The 21259-nt window shown below is 34.1% G+C and overlaps 1 protein-coding gene across 3 annotated transcripts; it reads right to left on the minus strand.

Annotated features, from left to right (window-relative positions):
* Positions 1-8404: 8404 nt before the first annotated feature.
* On the minus strand, positions 8405-19263 carry LOC129273128 (mucin-2-like). 3 transcript variants are annotated; one of them, XM_064107693.1, is made up of 8 exons: positions 18936-19110; positions 15892-15954; positions 15157-15465; positions 14743-15081; positions 12351-12368; positions 11514-11699; positions 10811-11017; positions 8462-10212 (listed from the first exon to the last, which is right to left on the minus strand). In XM_064107693.1, exons 1-8 carry the CDS (start codon positions 18997-18999, stop codon positions 10127-10129), a joined length of 1272 nt encoding a protein of 423 aa, XP_063963763.1. In that variant the 5' UTR covers positions 19000-19110; the 3' UTR covers positions 8462-10126. The 3 variants fall into 3 exon arrangements, with proteins under 3 accessions (XP_063963761.1, XP_063963763.1, XP_063963762.1); XM_064107691.1 differs by having other exon boundaries at positions 8405-10212; positions 14743-15465; positions 18936-19263; XM_064107692.1 differs by having other exon boundaries at positions 10811-11008; positions 14743-15465; positions 18936-19109.
* Positions 19264-21259: the final 1996 nt, after the last annotated feature.

Genomic DNA, 21259 nt, shown 5'->3' on the forward strand with positions numbered 1-21259 from the left:
TCAGCCATGAATTTATTTTGTTGATTTCGTTATTAAAATTGAGAATCAGATTTGCGATATTATAATCACTCAAGAACACACTGGTGTCATCTGCAAATAGTATATATTGAAGAATGCGAGATGAATTACAAATGTCATTCATATAAATTAAAAACAAAAGCGGGCCAAGTATGGATCCCTGGGGTACTCCACATCCAATGACCTGTAAATCAGACTTGTGATTGTTAACTAAGACATATTGCATACGATTTGACAAATAACTTTTAAAAAGATCTAAAAGAACACCTCGTATACCATAATTATTTAATTTATATAAAAGAATTGAATGATCTAAAGTATCAAAAGCTTTGCTTAAATCAAGAAATAATCCAATAAGTATTTTCTTGTTATCTAGTGACTTACAAACTTTACAAACAAAATCAACTAAAGCAGAAGATGTGGAGTACCAGGACGAAAACCGTATTGACTATTAGATAAAATATTGTATTGAACAAGGAATTTAAACAATCGATTATAAATACACTTTTCAAATATTTTAGAAAATACAGGTAACACAGAAATTGGTCGATAATTATTAGAACTTGCATGAGAACCGCCTTTAAATAAGGGTATAACTTTGGCAATTTTAAGTTATCAGGAAAAATTCCTGTCAACATCGAACAATTGAAAATATCGCTTAACGGAAAACAAATAATATGAATAACTCTTTTAACAATAGAAATATCAATATCATCAAAGCCAGTACTTGATCGATTTTTAAGATTACAAACAATATTGATTATTTCTTTTGGAGTAATGGGCATAAAAAAGGCAGATTGGTCATTTCTATCTAAATATTGCACAAAATTACATGTGAAATCAGAAGTAATATTTTGCGTTAAAGAAGGTCCAATATTGATAAAATATTTGTTGAATTCATTAGCGATTTCATTATTTTCTTTAAATGATCGATCACCTACAATCAGTACACAACCAGTACATCAATCAGTACATCAACACACATTTGTAATTGCAACGTTTGGTTCCCCAAATATAACGATTTACAAAAAAGATTATTGAAACAGTAACCATGGTAACGAAAATGACTATCTTTGCCAAACGACCTGATTCCCCAAATAAAACTAAAAAAGAAACATGTTTAGACCACTTTTCTTACAATTTCTTTTCCCAAAACAATCATGACAAGCTTAACATTTGCATAAAATATGCGAATTATGCAATTATTTTGTTAATTCACAGACCCCTCAACATGTCTATACATACGATTTCTAATATCATAGACTATGATAATATGGAGTATATTATACGACATTATTTAGGAGCGATTTCGCAAATAAAAATATACTTTTATTGTCGTTACGCGTGTACAAGACGTACACTCTTACACACACAAACTAGAAAAGGCATTGTTTTGTTTTTTTCATTGCCGAGCAGGTTGAGCTTTACAATCATTTTGATAAGGATAAAGAAAGGCCATGATGACATGAACCTAGACTATACACGAGGTTCAAACTTGTGCTGTGGCGGGTGCAACCGCGTAGCCAGGATTTCATTTTGGAGGGGGTGGTAAATGGATGCGAAGCGTGCCAACAGTTACAGAGCGCGCGGAGCACTGGGTGCAGGGATGGGGAGTTTCACCCCTCCCGCGCAAAGCGCGAAGCTTTCGGTGTTTCATAAATTAAAATGAAAAGGAGCCGTCTGTTTTGTCTCTAGTACCTATATCAGCTCCAATTCAGTTGACTATATTGTGATTTTGAACCTTGTTTTCAAAAGTGACTGTGAACGCATAAAAAAGGAAATTAAAATAATATTAACCCCGTGAGAAGCGCGGAAGCTAAAGCGTTTTGTTATTTTTTTTGCAAAGAAAAGGGTCCCGAGAACAGATTATTCTCTAAGTTATATTTCATTTCATTTCGTTTATTTCCATTTTCAACAATTACACTTTGTTTTGTACATTTTGACATATAAATAACAAAACATATTTCAAGTATCCCTGTACAAAAATTATATTCAAGATTATTACATATCAGGTTGATATGGAGGAGGCTGCTAAAAAGCGGAGCTTGTAGAGTGCAGCCTCCTAATAAATATTCTTGTAGTTGCATAGCATATAAAAATCAAAATAACAACTTGAGCATGAACCAGTTAAATTAAAAGGAAATAGGGGAAATTCAAATAGAAAAGGAAATAAGAAAAGGAGAGATTAAAGGTCTCCAGAATCCAGCCCTAGCACTCACAGACGGACCTCGCTGATCAACAGGAAAACGAAAGAGATGGAAAAGTGTACGTGACATGATAATCATGTTTGATTTAAAAAAAATACAAGAGTTTGAGTGATGAAGAGTTAAATTCAATGGTTATCTCGGAGAAATTTTTTGAACTTATATTTGAAAGAATTAAGGCTTGGTGATTCTTTGATGTTATTATTAATAGTTCCCCAGAGTCTAGGGCCTTCAAAAGTAAAAATTGATTTTGCAAGGATGGTCCGGGGTAGTGGTAAATGGAATTCATCTGATTGACGTGTGGGATATTTGTGAAGAGTTTTGTTTTTGTTAAATGAAGAATTCAATATGAGTGGTAACATATTATTGTTTAACTGATACATGAATTGACCTAAGTTATATTGGTACAGTGTTTTTATTTTTAGAATGTTATTGTTAAAAAACAACTCATCTGTGTGAGATCTCCAGGACAAGTTGAAAATAACACGCAATGCCTTCTTTTGTAAAAGCAATATTCTATCTAGGTAGGTTGAGTGTGTATTTCCCCAAACAATTGCTCCAAAATTTAAATATGGTAAAATTAATGTTGAATAAAAAGCATTTTTAGGGAGGAAGTTGGAAGAAAAAACTTAACTTTGTTGATAACACCAATATTGCGTGAAATTGTACGACATATAAAGTCAATGTGTGTTTTCCAAGATAATTTGTTGTCTTATATGAGACCTAAACAACTTCAATGTCTTTATTGTCCAATTTAATATTAAATGGCAATTGTTCTAAAGAATTGCTAAAAAGCATGCAATTCGTTTTTTGTACATTAATTGACAATTTGTTAGCCCTAATCCATTGTACCAATTTATCCAGTTCAGTGTTCAGTACATTAATTAAAATATCGGGGTTAGGATGAGAGTAGAGTACATTTGAATCATCTGCAAAAAGGACATAAGATAATATTTCAGAGGAGTTCTGGATGTCATTTATATATATTATAAATAAAAGAGGGCCCAGGAGGCTGCCTTGGGGAACACCCCAGTTAACATTTTGTAGAGAAGAATTTTGTTCATTTATGCTTACGAATTGTTTACGATTTACGAGGTAGTTTCTGAGCCACTCCAAGGCCTTCCCACGAACTCCGTAATTTTCAAGTTTGTAGAGCAGTATTTTATGATATATTTTGTCAAAGGCCTTGGAGAGGTCCAGAAAAACACCTATTGTATGTTCAAAGTTGTCAATAGCTTTTGTGATTTTGTCAATAAATGAGAGAGTGGCATGAGGTGTACTATGTTTTTGGCGAAATCCTCATTGAAAATCAGATATTATATTATATTTATTCAAAAAATTTAATAATCTTGTGTAGATCACCCTTTCCATAACTTTAGACAAAGTAGGTAATAAAGCTATCGGTCTATAGTCACATACATTAATCATTTCTCCTTTTTTTTGCACTGGTATTATCTTTGATATTTTCATATTGTCAGGCACGACACCATTACTTAAAGAAAGGTTGAATATGTATACTAATGGATCAACAATATATTCTATAACATTCTTTAATAAAATATTGTCAATACCATCGTGACCACAGCTTTTTTGTTGTTTTATTGAATACTTTCCTTGGAAAGATCAGATTTGATGACAAACAATTTAGCGACAGTGCATATCTTAACTCGCAAAACAGACGAGAAGGATATATGCCGGGAGGAAGATATTCCTCCCGCGCAGAGCAATGAAACTGTGAAATTTCATAGGGCGGACGTTTCATCAAAATGCAGATATCTCTTATACCCCCATCGGCTCTAATTCAATTGTTTTGTTTTATTAGATAATTGAACTTCATTTGACAAGCAAAAAAAAAAAAAAAAAAGGTCTTCAATCACAAATGAAGGATTTCGTACCAGAAAAAAAATTTGACAAGGAAAAAAAAAAAAGGTCTTCAAGCTCGTTAGGGGGGCCAATAAAGGTCTTCAAGTTCGTCAGGGGGGGGGCAAAAAGGTCTTTCAAGCTCGTCAGGGGGGGCAGGGATACGTCCTTTGCATGGGTTGTGGCTCGTCAGGGGGGAAGACTGCCCCCTCTGCCCCCCCCCCCGTAGGTACGCTAGTTCCTGATGCGCTTCACTTTGAATGAAAATTTCAAACTGAGGGCGCAAAACAGGAGATGAATGTGCAGGGAAATGACATGAAGTTTAATAAAATTCGATAAGTAAATATTGTACTTCTTTATTTAATACGACACAAATTGTATACCTTCCTCTTTTTGAATTATATTTTGCCCCCAAATTATGGTTGTTTAGTATGAGCTGAAAAGCGGGAGAAGTTGCCTATGTGGAGGTGACGGCAGAAATTGATATAAAGATTTTACCCGCCCGGAGCCGACCCGACCAGAAGTTGCGCGATTAATTAAAAAAAAAGTAACTTCATATTCTTCAGCCTAACCTTACTCTCATTCCATGCCCTAATGTTTGACTTTAACTGGCAAGAAGCACATATATCTGAGGTGGAAAAACAGGGTAAGAGAAAAGGTGAGGGAAACAAAGGAGAACTGCAATATTGTAATTCAACCGCGCGCAGCGCGGAAGCAAATTTCATATATATAAATTTAGAGCAAGAGTGAAGGAGTTTCTTTTTTTTTTTTTAATGAAGAATAAAAAGAAAAACCCACAAAGCTACCTTTCTTCCCTTTCCTCCCTTCGCTTTTTCTTTTCTCCTCTCTTTTTCCCTTCTTTTTTTTTCTTTTTGGGGACTTTTTTGGGGGCGACCGCCCCCACCTGGCTACGCGCCTGGGCGTGTAAAAGGTGCAACTATGCTCAAATACTCGCTCTGCACCTTTTCCCGCAAAGTTGAACCTTTCTTGCACCTCTATTTCTTAGTATGTAGGCCTACATTGTAATTCACTATCTTTGAAAGTTGCAGGAGGCTAAGGCGTACCTTGGGTAATCTTTCGTTAGCAATATCTACGTTTTCACCTTCGTTATTTCTTTATTTATTCATTTTAATGATTTATTCATTCATGCATGCATTTGTTACCATTTTTTTACAATAGCTTTTTCATAACTGTTTAAAGACCCTGACCGGTGTAAAAACAATCATATATCAAAATAAAGGTAATGATTCATACAATACGAATATACCAAAAATATTACATATATCTCCTTCCAATAGTTAAAAATGTTAAATAAAAATCAAAGACACTGCTCCTCCAAAGTACGCTTCGATTGAGCACCCCCACGTTGCCTGGAAATGATGACGTCACGTTGTGTCAGGAGGGTTGTGATTCCATAGGTTTGTGTACAAAAGCATTGGGTATTTTCTTCCATTTCCATGTTATGAATCCATTTTTTTTTCGTTTTCAGATGAAAATGGCACTCAAAATTATTCACTGTTCAAATTGTTGTAAACCTATAACTATTCACTACCTTTTTTGTGATTTCTTTGTTTGGCTCTTATTGGGCCTAAATTGCTATGTCAGGAAAAGTTGTTATACATAATCTAAATGCAGATAGAATTGAAATCTGCGCCAAATAAGCAGGAAATAAAATATGGCAAAAACTAGTTCAAAACTGCAGATTTCATAAATTCAAGCTTGTGGGTAAAAATATATGTGATATCCCTCTGTGATAGAAGTGAATAGAATGAAATGCGTTATCTGGAAAGCAAAAAAATCACCCAGTTTTTCTGTGTACAAACCTATGGAATCACGACGCTTCTTACACAACGTGACGTCACGGTCTCGAGGCAGGTGAAAAGCACAATAAAGCCTATTTTCTAAGCGGGGTTCGAAACCCGATAATTGGAATATTCTTAAGCAAAATACTCAGCTGGGAAGCGGTGAAAATGCATAAAGCATACCTTGGTGTATTTAGTAGCTTATAAGCTTTCGATTGGTATATAATTTATCAATTTCATTTTCGGGTCCGGTCTGGATCTTTAATAATTCCTAGCCTCGACGCGATCATCAAAAAATACGTACCAATAAAAAATGTTCTCGAACTATGGCCAAAATTATGCATACATATTCTTTACACATGGATATTAGGAGGAGCCGTGGTGTAGTGGTTCTGACTCTCGCCTTGTAAACAGAGGGTCGTGTGTTCGAATCCCATCACGGTCTGGCGTGCTTTGGCAAGGCGTTAATCCACACTTTGCCACTCTCGACCCAGGTGCTAATGGGTACCCGGTATAGGATGTGAAAGTCATTGTAGCTTGTCCAGCCTGTGTGCGCCTCACCGGCGACTGACTGGAATACTCCCCAGGGAGTGGAGGATGTGCCCACATTGCGTGCGGGAATGACTGATTGAATCCCATGACAGGGGCAATAATAGTCTGTAAAGCGCTTAGACACGTCGTTCCGATATATTAAGCGCTATATAAAAGCGGATTTTTATTATCATTATTGTTATTGTTATTTTTTTTATTATAATTATAACTATTATTATTATCATTATTATCATTATTTAATGCATCTACCCTATACGAGAAATGGAATTATGACATCACGACTTTCCATTGCATCAAACCATGAACCTGCTACAACTAGACATTCAACGAGTCCCCTCCTTTGGGCCAAAGACGGTCGCCGCTATATATATATATATATATATATATATATATATACATATATGTATATTTACAAACAAACATACATACACACACACACCCATAAATATATTCACCCGTTAATAAGTCGAAAACCTGGCTATTAAAAAGAGATTTAACCATTCCTGCTTACCACATCTCTCGTTCTCGTCATATATATATATATATATATATATATATATATATATATGTATGACGAGAACGAGAGATGTCGGAAAGCAGGAATGCCTGGTTCAATCTCTTTTAAATAGCCAAGCTTTCGACCTTTTAACGGGTCTTACGGTTTTTGAGACACAAAGATAACTATAAAACTAATAGGCAAATGATAACGAAAATAATGTATACATGCAACAAGAACATAATCAAGGAATTTCATATTTATGTTAATGATTTGAGGAAATTTTGTGTATTTAGATACACAAGGAGGAGCACTTGTACATAAGGGACCCCTCCCCACGCACACACACGCCTTTCTCCTCCTTATACGTGGTTCAAACCACGGACATTTCCGTGGTTCAAACTCAAGGTGCGTGCTGTTAATGGTGTTCTCAAAAATATATGGTTTAACTTAGACCATGGGCTACTTCTGTAATAGAATAATGAAAAGCCGAAATGCTACTTTTTTTAAACATATATGTTTATAATGTTTCATTTCTTATGCTTATATAGCGGAGAAAACTATTAAGAATTTAGACTAAGGTTTAAATAAAAACCGGGTTCAGAATACGGCTCATTGTTCTGACAATGCCATGCTCAACATTCTTTAAACGAATTCATTGTTCCGCCAATCCTACATCTTTCAAATAAGATAAATTCACCAAAAATAATAGGTAAAAACTTTAAAAAACTGCATTTAATAATAAGTTCGTATTCAAATCGAGTGTTTTATACAAGAATTATAACCATCAATAATATATCTGCACATATACAAATGTATATAATAATCATCAGCATCAAACATTGAAAATCGGACAGTTAAATAAAAATATATATTTACGATTATAGAGATTTAAAAAAAAGGATATTTCTTTGCGTTATGTCTCACAAAGCGATCTCACAAAACGATTGTAGTGCACCCTCTTTAATAATTACCAAGTTTAGGAGGTCACATACGAGAAGTGCTGAAAACTGATGGATCCCGTACATGTCTTGTTTTTTTTTCCACAATACTGGATAATTTATTCAAGTGATTATTGTTCATCTATCATCGCTCGATATTTTGTATTAGATGTATGATTGGCCCACGATCATGACGATTGATTCTGACAAGTGAACTGTCCAAGTCAAGCAGTATATGTCCAATGAGAATTGTTCCGACAATATTTCCCTCAACATGCTCAAGCCCGCATAGTGTCTTTGACTCCAATCTACAGTCGAAATTTATACAATTATAATGTGTGAATCTTTTTTACGAAGTTATTTCGTATTAATTTAGAAATTATTAACATTTTGAAACATATTTTACCAGCTTATCGTCTTAAAAGAGTTTTGAAAAACCAATTATTCGCCAATACAAAACAATGCTTTATATACATTGACAGAGATCTATGGGATTTAAGATATACACACACACACACACACACACAGAATAGATGATAGGCATACCATTTATTAGAACTTTTTAAGAATAAAACGATCAGGCGGACTGGAATGAGAAAATGTTTTATTCCATCGTTATATACCTTACACAACCGATAAGGTTAATACACGTCAAGAATATTTTAAATCAGTCTATTAAGGCGACCGCACACCTATACGATTGGTCTGCGACCCGATTTCATAATAAAATGTATTAGAATTTGATGCTAATATTGAGACTTGGAATGTCTGACTGTGTAATGTTCTAGATCATCGTACGAATACATGTGTTCAAATATGTGACTATGCTATCATCCTTCTTAGAATAAAAGCGAATTTAATATCTAGTTGTAATGACGTCATATCAGTCGTACGATTGGCTACGATTTGAAACTAATTTGGCCTTGACTCCAAAATAAAAGCTTACAATCTTTCAAAATGGTTTTATTAGTATTCTTTCAATTAATTTTAACCTCAAATAAAATGATATGTTCCATTCACATTTTCGGAAAATCAGCAAAATGCGATTTGTTCCAAAATCGGATCGCGAACAGTCGTAAGGTGTGCGGTGGCCTTTACACCTATGAACGGGAATAGTGTAATCGTATTATATGTGTATATCATGTACTTGAAAATAAAAGAACATTTTAATGTTCATACTAAACCATGTATGCTGGTTAATATATCTCACTGTTAAAATTATGTACATAATAAGTGACAACTCTCATGAGGGAAAATACCAGGTTGATTAACATAAGAACTAACCAACAGTTGGTTAAAAGAAAACTGTGTGTAAAATGAATTTGGTGTTTCTCTTACAACAGTCCGCAGGTTAATATTATTATAAACTAATCTGAAATGTTGGTTAAAACATTTAAATATAGCGAGGGGTTTTTTATGCTGACTGCGGAAAGGACGGATGTAACCTTCAAAATAAATACAAATAATTTTAAGAATTGAAAGACATCGCGGTATTTACATATATATATACAAATTAACCTTCTAATGGAAACACACAATAGAAATCTGAATTTTACTGATCTTTGTTTTCTAAAGAACATCAAATATTAGGTTTCAAATAAAAAAAGCCTAATTGTATACAACTTTACAGAAGCCAAAATATGGCTTATGCCTGGCATGACGGCATACTTCAATGTAAAGATGTAATCATGTATTTCTTTTAAATCGCATTTTAGATTACAAAATGGTATAGTTGCATGTTCTGTCTATCCCCCTATCCCTTTTTTTATCTTGTCCTTAATCCCCAAAACTAGTTAGTTTTCGGATGTCTGTAATTTTGGTGAAAATTTGAAGGAGTTATATCACAATTACATCTCATTAAAACAAAGACAGACTTAGAAAGTAATTATTTTTGGTTCGAATTGTAAATCATTCATAAAAATACAAAGTTTGTTCGTTTATTTCATTCGAATCTTGGAATTTGAATACTCATGTGTAAAAAAAAAAATTGATTCGACCTCGAATTTGTAATAAGTTGCATATAAAAATGTGCGCCAAGTTTGGAGTCCAGAGATCGTTGGTGCTGAAAAACATCCCCTGCCATTTTTAGACTTCATAATAAATCCTTCGAAGTAGAAAACATTGCAATCAATATCATGGCCACATAATTCAATAATTGTTTCATGTAGAAAAAAAATATTGGTAAACAAAAGTATAAAAAAAACTAATTTGCTGAATTCGGAGCTCCATCCATTAAAGCATCATATTCTGGTTTCAGGCACTATGCTCACCGGCTAATCTTGAAATAAAAAGGCATAGCGCCATCAACAGCCCAGAAACAACAAGTCTCGTCGATCCGGCTGAAATAAAAAGAAGGGAAATAAGAGAGAAAGAAGATGAAGCTTTGATTGACCTATGGAATAATGGGAGATTAATGTAAACATATGATGATTGAAAGTCGTGGTTATAACTAGTCTCTCATGCTTGCGGTTAAAAGGAACTATATAAGACTAAAAATATTGACTGATATTGGTCATATCATGTAGACTATAGTGTATATGCATGAGATTTCCTTGGTAGCCTATATAGGCCTATATATTATTTGTCGATATAACCTGTCTGTGACAGGTGAGATAAAAAAAAACCCGGATATTTAATAATAAATGTATAGCCATAATGTTAAATCCTGAATATTGGACTTATCATAATGGAATACTATCCATATTTTTGTTCATCCCAGATACCTCAATAAAGAACTATTTTTATTATCATCATTATATATCTTGATTATGAAATCTTGTTTTCCGACGCATGTTGATAAAGACGCGAGTCCAAAATGTACCCTGCTGATTGGTTCAAATAAATTGTGATTGATTATTGGAGTTCCGTTTGATTATAATGCTTTCTGCAATGTACTCTTATGTTGCCGCTCTCTACGTTCAGACCCTGACTACTTACAACATGAGATGAGATCACAGCTTCGATCAATACTTCCTTCACTCGATATCTTCCATCTCGCATTAGTTTCTGGCTCTACTCGTATGCATACATGAGTGAATGTCGTACACAGGACAGCATCCAGTTGAAGTGTAGCATTCAACTTTTCAAACGATACCGATTCGCCCACGGTCAGATTGAACCGGTCAAAGTCAAGCTCTATTCCATCTTCATGAAGAATAAAGTAAACAATGATTATAATTATGTAATTTCCGCGATAAAAAAACACATTTGAATGTTTTTTGTTTGTTGTGTTTATTAATGTTTTAAAGCCCGGGGATCGTTTTAGCGTGACTGCTTTCATGAGAGTTTTTATCATTCTGAGATAGTGAAAGCATCCTTGGTATATATTATGAGCTCCCTAAACACGTAATGATTGGAAGGGGGGGGGGTGGTCTTTTCGTTAATGTTTTAAAGGCACTTCCTTTCTTGCTAAACCCTGCTTTCCAATGACATATGATGATTGTCAGTATTAAGTTGTAATAGTAATGTATTATGTTTTAAGTGTGATGTTTTTTTATATTTATTATTGTAAATCTTATTGTCACGTATTTTCATTGCAAAGTAAAATAAATTTGAATTGGATTGAATTGAATTGAATTGGAGATAAAGTTTTAAACTATTTTATGTCTGGCGCAAGACCAAAGGAAATATGAATACTGACCTGCTAGTTCTTGCATCTCGCTATTACCCGGGTAGACAATAACCTTTGTTTCATCGATTTCGATATACTCCAAGGAACTATTGATAATATCAATAGTAGCTGTGATGGTAATTAGAGCGCCCCCACCGATTGTAAGAATCTTATCATCCGGGTAATTTACAAGTGCTGTCTTTACGGTGAATACAACTGTCGTATAAACAAAAATATTACTTAGTTGTAAAATAATTACACATGACTTCAAAATCTGTGGTCAAATGATTCAGAATATTTCCGATTGATGATCATAAATAGTTTATGAAGCTTTTTAGCTTTCAGTTTGTAGTTTTTTTATGAATATTATTTTCGATAAAATGACTGGCCGGATCGAAATTCCAAATTTTTTCCTCAGTTTTATATTTAAAACAAAATCCTTATTAATTTTATTTCTACAATTTACGAATTCTTATCAGAGATACATGTAATCTACTTTTATCAAATATATAGCATGAACCTGTATTAGACAAATTATGTGCACAATTTACCATGTCACTATCAACTTTTCAACGATTAGACATCAATATTAAGAATATGAAGAAATAAATATATCGATTGGATGATAGAATTATAAGAACTATACATAAAGCCTGATAGTATGAACACAGCAATAAGAAAAAAAAAATAGCTGACAGCACGTTCAAATCGAATAGGGAATAAAAACTTTATTTATTTTCACTTATAACATAAAATATATATATACATCAAATGATGAATAATTTTATTTTGAAAAATAAAGACATTCTATAATGCAAACAAATTATTTTGTATTAATTGCGACTGATTCCATGATAATGTCCTTACCTTCTTCTGGCTCGATAGCTATTTAAAAAGGAATTGAGAAAAATAGAAGATTAGTTTCCTATTTACAGTAAATAAAAGAACTAACCAAGGTTTATATAATTGGATCCAAAAGGGTATAGATTACTGATATCCAATCAACTATCTTAAAGAAAATTGATAAATTTCCTAAACGACCGATAAATTAATTTAAATGAGCATTATTGACTATGATTTTCACTGTTCCCTCCCCATGACCGCTATATTAATATTTTCTTCAATCATTCAACTGCCTTGGTAATGCATTGTGTTGTTTTATTCACATGAAATTTGAATTATTATAAAAACATGAAATGAATCTGCAAGATATAGGTATATATACATATTATATATATATATATAACAAACAACGTAATGTGTTATCTCAAATATTTTTTAAGATCACAAGCTCTACTTTCTACACAATTTATTGGGATTCTTGGCGAGTTGCTTCATTTGGCTTGTTTGCATAGTTATTTCTGAATATGATGGAATTGTTTGGGGTCAATATTGGCACTGCCGTTCATTATGGGTTGGATGGGGGTAACCATGACAATAGACGCTATGCTTCAGCATAGTACATAGAAACAGACAACAAACTTCGAGGAACAATAAGTCTCGTTTGAACATCAGCTTCCAATTTCATATTAAGCACTAAATAAGCAGGCAAGAAGACTTTCAATAAAGTTTTATGAGTCTTGATAGTTGCATATACAGTATACAGGAAATCATTTTCCAACGATTCTGTCATTTTCCTTGTTGATACTGACAAAACTAGAATATCTGATCTGTACGTAGACAACACCCTTTTCCGTGCTGGAGGGAGGGGACTTTTAAGTATTTGGGTTTGAATCTTTTCTTGGAAGAACGTTCAATGAAGGGTTTTATCACCTGCCGATGTTACTTTATTTCTTATATTTCTTGATTTCTCTTTGACCTCCCTAATGAAATTCTTTGCTTTCCAAAAGTATTGCATGGTTGCAGATAAAAAAAAACTTGACCAGAGTAAGAACAGGAAAGCAATTCCTTTTTTGTGTTAGAACCTTTAGAAGTGTTAATTTATCACCAAAAATAAAATATTATTCACATTTAGCAATCCCACTTACTAAAATTGTTTGCTTTTCAAAAACATCCTGCATTTGACACCTTCTGTTATTGTGTCACTATAATACGGATATGTGGAAAATAGCTCTTACATGTAAGTTTTTCATAGAAGTGATGATCCCTCATCATGCTGCACAAGGCTAAGGTCTCCTTTATCTCATGTCACTACGTCTGCTTAATCATTCATATGATATTCATCTAATTCCTCAGCTTGTTATCATAAGAGCGAGCATATAGCAAGCGAATATTTTTTTTATTGGCAGCTGTATTATTTTCATGATGCAAATATTTCAAATCTTAGTCATATAAACATATTATGCAGTCAACGTATCTTCCACATAAGACTCCTTTCTTACTGATACCCTCTATGCCATCAGAACTACTGTTCCAACCAAAATGCAGGGTGGGGGTTAGTGAACGACTAGTGAAAGAATAATTTTGGGTTTATAACGTACGTAGTAAAAGTCATTTTGATAATGTAAATATACTGAATAAACTTTAATACTGTACGTCGTATTTTAGCCACCTCGTTGTTAAAAAAAAGTTCCGGGAAAGAAATTAATCATTAATTTAGATTCTCCACAAGAGCAAAGGGAGCAAAAGTATTCTTTGCCAAAATTATTGAAGAAATAAAGAAACCCATTGGTTCTAAAGGGTAGATCAATATATTTTTGTTTTAATGTTACGACCGAAAGAAAACAAACCAAATTTGCTTTGAACTCAGATTTTTTTTTGAATAAATGAAATTGTGTAAGAAATCTAATTTAATAATCGTACACAATCGGCATAGACTTTCAGCCATAAGCATTACCATGGATGAAAGCCCCCCCCCCCCCATGAAATAAATCAACAATAGTTGAGGAGTATCCCGGATATTGTGGTGTTTAATAAGGTAAAGGCCACCTTTAAAGATAATTATTCCAGAAAAAATCCACTTCCTTTGAAAATTAGAATTGTTATAAAAAATGAACTTGTTTAATCATTGTTATCATTACACCGCTGATTTAGATAAAATTTTCTGTAAAATTCTGTAAGGAAACATGTTGCACCAATATATCCTTCAATGTTTCAAGCATAACTTTGTAATCGGGAGGATATAATGCGAGGTATCAGTGAGTGAGTTAGAGATTTAATTTTTATTCTACAATTTCTTTTTCTTCACTCCTTGCCGTTTAATTCATTTCTTAAAACGGTGTGGATTCACTCTGGAACAGAGAAATTGAAACCACTCGATATAGTTGGAATCTAAGAGATTAAAGTACGCGTTACTTACGTTCGGGTGTTATTGTTTTATTTGAAGTAGGACCTTCCGTCTTCGGAGTAGTTTTCGTATTTCCTGGACCATCGGTGATTTCTGTCTTTCCTGCGGCATCAGTACTATCTGGTAGGTTAGTGGTAACTGTCTTTTCAGAAGCTTTAGTTGCATCTGTCTCCCCTGGAGGGTTAGTTGCCTCTGTTTTTCCTGGAGCATCTGTCTCTCCTGGAGGGTTGGTTGCTTCTGTTTTTCCCGGTGGGGCATTGGTGACATCCGTTTGACCTGGGGCATCTGTCTCCCCTGGAGGGTTGGTTGCCTCTGTTTTTCCCGGTGGGGCATTGGTGACATCCGTTTGACCTGGGGCATCTGTCTCTCCAGGAGGGTCAGTTGCCTCTGTTTTTCCCGGTGGGGCATTGGTGACATCCGTTTGACCTGGGGCATCTGTCTCTCCAGGAGGGTTAGTTGCCTCTGTTTTTCCTGATGGGGCATTGGTGACATCTGTGTTTCCTGGAGGATTGGTACCGGTTCCTCCTGGAGCGTTAGTTGCATCTGTACTTCCTGGGGTGTCTGGGCTGGTTCCTGGGGTATCAGTATTTCTTGGTAGGTTTGTTCCTGGAGAATCTGTATTTCCGGACGGGTTGGTAGTCTCTGTTCTTTCTGGCGCATTTGTGGAACCTGTTGTTACTCTATCACTTGTTGCATCATTATGCACTGAAGTACTTGAGGTTCCAGTATCGGGATCTGAAACGGTCATAGACAATCCAATGTATCTATGGTTATCACGCAGTATAGTTTATCGTATATAAATATTTACATAAATTTACAAGTCCACCCAAAAAGGAACGTGTATGAAAAAAATATAGAGATTTAATCAAATGAACATAACACTGACCCTAAAATTTTCATCTCAATTGGAATTCAAATAGGATATTCTTGAGGCTTTAATGTTTCACTTAATATCAGGAACAACTTTATGTATAACACAGGCCTTTATGTTTAATTCATTACAATGGTTTGTTGAGAGAAAGAAAGGATTGAAAAAAAGATTGAAAGAAAATAATGAAATAGAGAGTGAGAGTGAAAGGGAAATGAGAACTATTATATATCTGGAAGAATGGGGGTATGAATGGTAGGCCTACATATTTCAAATAAAGTTCAAGTAAATACCTTGTGTCTGTACTGCTAGTGATGTTTGGTAAATTGAAGTGATCTCTGTAGCCGTGTCAGGTGCTAAAGATAACAAAAAAGAAGAAAAACTGGACGATTATACTTGACATGGGAAAAAACGTTTTATGGTAAGGTTATTGAAAACCTTTTCAATGGGCATATTTCAATGCGATTTTCTGTTGTTTTTTTTGCATATTCTATTAGTATCGATCAGTATTCTGTTCTCTCATCTTTATAAAGCACAGGGATCGCAATTATCTTACTATCCCGCAGTTTCATGTTAAATGTATATTGCAAATACATTGTGTTGTTACATTCAGGCATGATATTGAGAATTGAGAAAATATATATTAATACCCATTGAACATCCATTAAAACTTTGCACTGTAAGTAAAAATGATATATTGAAAGAAGTACTACAACTGAAAAATAAAAAATCCGTGGGTTTAGACGGAATACCCATTCATATCCTAAAAATGTCCATAAATGAAATTATACGTCCAGTTAGCTATCTTATGAATGAATTTAACGTTCAAGGTGTCTTTCCACAGAAATGGAAAATTGTCATAGTTATTCCGTTACACAAAAAAGGTGATCGATCAAATCCTAATAACTACAGACCGATTTCTATTCTTTCTTGTTTATCGAAGGTTCTTGAAAGATTAATCCATAAACAGCTCGTACAACATTTAAATTGTAATAACATTATCACTTTGGACCAATCAGGCTTCCGTCCTAAACATTCTACGTTAACCGCCCTAATCAAAGTCACGGATGATTGGTTAATAGACCTTGATGATGGAAAATACACTGGTGCGGTCTTCGTTGACCTCCAAAAAGCTTTTGATATGGTTAACATTCAATGTCTACTTGAAAAACTTAAGAGAGCTGGCATTAAAGAAATGAATTTGAACTGGTTTCATTGCTACCTTTCAGACAGAAAAATTGTAACATGTATTCATAACTGCAACTCTGAAGAATTACCAATCAGGCAAGGGGTTCCTTAAGGATCGATACTAGGTCCGCTGCTTTTTATAATTTTTATTAATGATTTACCTACTATTTTCAAGTCATGCAACATCCATCTCTATGCAGATGACACTGTGATTTACTTTTCTCATAAAGATCCCCACGAGAGTTGCTCATTCTTGATAGATGGATGGACTCGAATAGACTTAAAATTAATTATGACAAAACAATGTGCATGCTTTTTGGAAATAGACAAATGCTAAAGAAACACAATGGACTAGATTTAAGAATTGATGGTCATACCATCAAACAAGTATCTTCGCTGAAATACTTGGGTGTGTATATTGATTCAGAACTGAAATGGGATGTTTAAATTATCTATCATAGCGTTATACTACCCAACTTGGATTATGCTGATGTAATATGGCAATCTTCCTATGACAAATATACAGATCAGCTACAAAAGTTGCAAAATAGAGCTGGTAGAATTATCCTTAATATTAATAATCGGTCACATGTTTCTACTGACTCAATTCATGAAATAATGGAATGGCAAACCCTGAAGTCTAGGCGAAACTTTCATATTCAAACAATGATGTTTAAGATCCTCCATGATTTGGCTCCCAAATATCTAACAAAATACATATTTTACACCTCAAGACCTTACCATTTTCGAAAAAATAATTTGTGCCTCCCCAAACCCAGAACTAATTATTACAAACGCACATTTTTTTATAGGGGGACTAAGTTGTATTCGTAATTGTATGACCTTAAATTCTTTTAGATCAGCGTTGTCACATTTGAGACATTGATTTCTTTTTTTTTGGGGGGGGGAGGGGGTAGTATGGTATAGGAGTAAGCAAACTGATAGTGATTTTTTTATCTCCTTTCCTTCTTTCTTTCTTTTTTCTATACCTTTTCTCTTCTTTCTTCCTTCATTTCCCTCTTTTGTCTTTTCTTTTCTGTTCTCATTTTCCGCTCCCTATGACTCTCTTTTTACTTGGTCCCCATGGAAGACCAACCGCACATACAATTGGTGCAGCTGAATATGGGTTATCCAACCGTCTCTTGTCTTAAGTTTGACCTTTTAACTTTCTTAACATGTTTCAATCAATCATTTTTTTCCTTTTATATTTTAATCAGTGTTTAGAATTTATTTCATTATGTATGTATATGTTACTCCTTGTATCTCTTGTATTATATATTGTTATGTATTTTTTATGACGGAAATAAAACAAACAAACAAAACAAACTCAAATTACATTGATCGATATTTGATAAGGGAGCGCACGGAGCGAACGACAACAAAATAATGTTAAAAAACTGGTAATGATGAACCAACTCTATCATGATTTATATGTTTATGATTATTGTACCATTAATATAACATTCTTTTGTCGCATAATTGATCTCGTGGTTATACGCATTTCTAAAATATTCATTTTAAAGATTGTAAAAAAATGTCATTTTTATCCTTCCGCTTTTTGCAATATCATTACCCAAAACAAAGCATTGAAATACCAAATGTAAGCCAGTCATATTGCCGTACGAATGAAACATGCAAAATTGATATTCATATTGACGGTTTCAGTGGCTGTAAAAGCTAAGGAAAGGAGTGATGGCAGAGGATGTAGGTAAGTTGTAAATTGAAGGGAAAGTCATTATTGTAACCGCATGGCATTACGTTTGCGACCAATTGAAATTTATATTAAGCTACATGTATACTTCTGCTTATTGTTTATCAAATATCGATCGAATTTTCACTGATTCTATTATTTTCTTCTATTTTATTCTTCTCCACTGATTTTATTTATTTTTTTCAAAAAGAAACAAGAAGTTTCGTTTTGCGATGGATTAAACCCCTGAACACTTTTCTCGCTTATTAATCTTGAAACCAACGAAATTTGCAAATTGTGTACTAGATCCTAATATTTTTTTAACCAAATTCTTTTTAAACGTTGGCCCTCTCTTGTCATTTCACCCTTCGTTTGCCTCTACCATTCTTTCTTAAAAAAAACATATATTCATCAGAATCATAGGGGAATATCAAAGGTACATAAAAGTCTTATACTTACTAGTCATTGCCATAATAGACGGTAATACCAACAGAACAAAGACGGCAAACCTAAAAGTTTCCATGTTTTATCCGTTTAATAACAGCAAAGTAAGAATTGTAGGCCTAATCTATATATTGAGCAATCCCTAAAAATGAAAACCCAACCGCTCAGAAGATTAAGGATATCCAAAGTGGAAGAATTGAGGATTTACGGCGTTTACTACACAACTTGGTTACCATGACATCAGCATGATGGATACCAAACAAACCATATTGGTTTGCTGATGACGTTGGTCCTTATTTTAATATTTATCGTTGTCAGGTTGGTGATTCTTTACTTCTGATTGTGAACGATGCTAGGAGAGTCTTCAAGTTTGTTGAATCGAGATATTGATAGCATAGGCGGATCCAGGGGGCTGAGGCCCCCCCCCCCCCTATTGGCGGAGCAAAAAGAAAAAAAGAAAAAAAAGGAGGAGAAAGAAAGGAGGAAAAAAGAAGAGGAAAAATAAGAGGGAGACGAGTGAATAAAATAAGGTCAGGGGAAGACTTGGAAATTGATTTGAAAATATATATTTCATGTCACTTTATTAAATTTTCGCTCGCACTTCGCGCTCGCATAGCCTGTTCGATGAGATACATATCTTGCTCAATAGGCTGATATGTATATAGCATAAAATATCAAGTTTTGAAGTCAATATACGAAACATATTTCAGCTCGAACATCGAGCTTTTATTATTCTGTTTGATTTACAAATTGATTTACTTTAAAGTGCTCTGTAAAATGTCCGTTTTATGGTGTGAATATCATTTGCAGCTTTTTGCGCTGTGCACTCGCATTATCTTATTTGCCAAGGAGACCTACATAATATTGTCTTTGTTTATTCCATAAGATTCTTTATATATTAATTCTGTAACAAACTACTTAAAATCCCCCTTTTATGACAGTTTATCAAAAATTTCGTCTCGTGATTAGCGCTCGCATTGATAGTTAAAAATGTATGAACTCATAAATCTTCATGATTACAAAAGTGCTTAAATATCCAGTTTTCAGGCCTCAAATGTCAACAAATTTTACTCACTCATTAGGCTTATTACATTAATAAATATGATAATAATTTTTTTTCATGAATTCCTAATAACTTAATTGTCCTTTTTTCAGAAAGGAATATCGACAAGTTCCATATCGTGCTTAGGAAGAGGAATAGGAAGATAGTCATCATTTTCATATGGTGACAAAATGTCCTTAGGCCTAGATTGTCCAGATCCTAGGTCAAAATGATAATAAAAAAATATCAGCTCGCGCTTCGCACTCGCATCATTTATTTAGTGCTATTCGCATACACTTCACAAATTCCCTATACACAGTGCTTGAGATAGTGCTTAAATTCACCCTTTTCATACCGGAATATCAAATATTTTCCGCTCGCGCTTTGCGCTCGCATTATTGATTTTCATGATGAAAAATGAAATGTATTCAGAATGCCCAGATTCTGTCTAACTCTTAAACACGTGCACACGTGTTTGTTAAGATATGCAGCTTGATCCTTATTCAAAACGTGCAAAAATTATCCAGTTGCGCTCGCATTATTAATGTAGAAAGATACCAAATTACCGATCCTTTTTCATGATTTACAAAACATGAATAGAGTTTCCAATTTTTAGGTCTGAAATCTCAATCTTTTTTCCGCTCGCGCTCGCATCAATTGTTTAGTTTTATACCTATACCGTTTATTTCAAAAAGTGCTTAGAATGTCAATTTTGTAGGTCGGAATGTCAAAAAAATTTCAGCTCGTGCTTCGCGCTCGCATTATCTAAAAGTATATGTATCGTCTTAATGGCTAACTGCAAATCGTCCTTAACAGGTCCCTTTTCGATCAAGCCAGAACCCATATTAAAAATGTCTGCTCGCGCTTCGCGCTCGCAGTAATTATCTAGTTAAATTCGCAACTTGTTCAGGTTCACAAACATTGCCCAGAATATTCAATTTTTAGGACAAACATGAAATTCCAAAAATTTTCAGCACGCGCTTCGCGCTCGCACTTTTTAAACAGGGCTTATGAGATTATTACATTTTTTTAATGTTGTTTTATAAGAATAAAGCTAAGAAATGACTATTAAGACATCGGCGTTTTGCCCCCACCACCCCCCCCCCCACCCAAATTTTTCACGACCAAGAAAATGGGAAGAAAAAGAAAGGGATAAGTGTGAATTATAGGCCTATAATTTTCCAAATGTTATGTCAAAATCTATCACAAGCTTTTATTTTGGTAATCAAAATGTCAACATTTTTGCTCGGTCGCAACTTCGTATTGATTTCACGCGATATGCCGTATCGAGCCCCCT

The sequence above is a fragment of the Lytechinus pictus genome, chromosome 12 (genome assembly GCF_037042905.1).
Source record: "Lytechinus pictus isolate F3 Inbred chromosome 12, Lp3.0, whole genome shotgun sequence".
Classification (NCBI taxonomy): domain Eukaryota; kingdom Metazoa; phylum Echinodermata; class Echinoidea; order Temnopleuroida; family Toxopneustidae; genus Lytechinus; species Lytechinus pictus.

Coding starts and splice junctions, on each gene's coding strand:
- LOC129273128 (XM_064107691.1), bottom strand. CDS start 18,999: ATGGAAACTTTTAGGTTTGCCGTCTTTGTTCTGTTGGTATTACCGTCT. Junction 15,955..18,935: donor GTCTATTATGGCAATGACTA/GTAAGTATAAGA, acceptor TGTTATCTTTAG/CACCTGACACGGCTACAGAG. Junction 10,213..10,810: donor CTGTGATCTCATCTCATGTT/GTAAGTAGTCAG, acceptor TTTTTATTTCAG/CCGGATCGACGAGACTTGTT.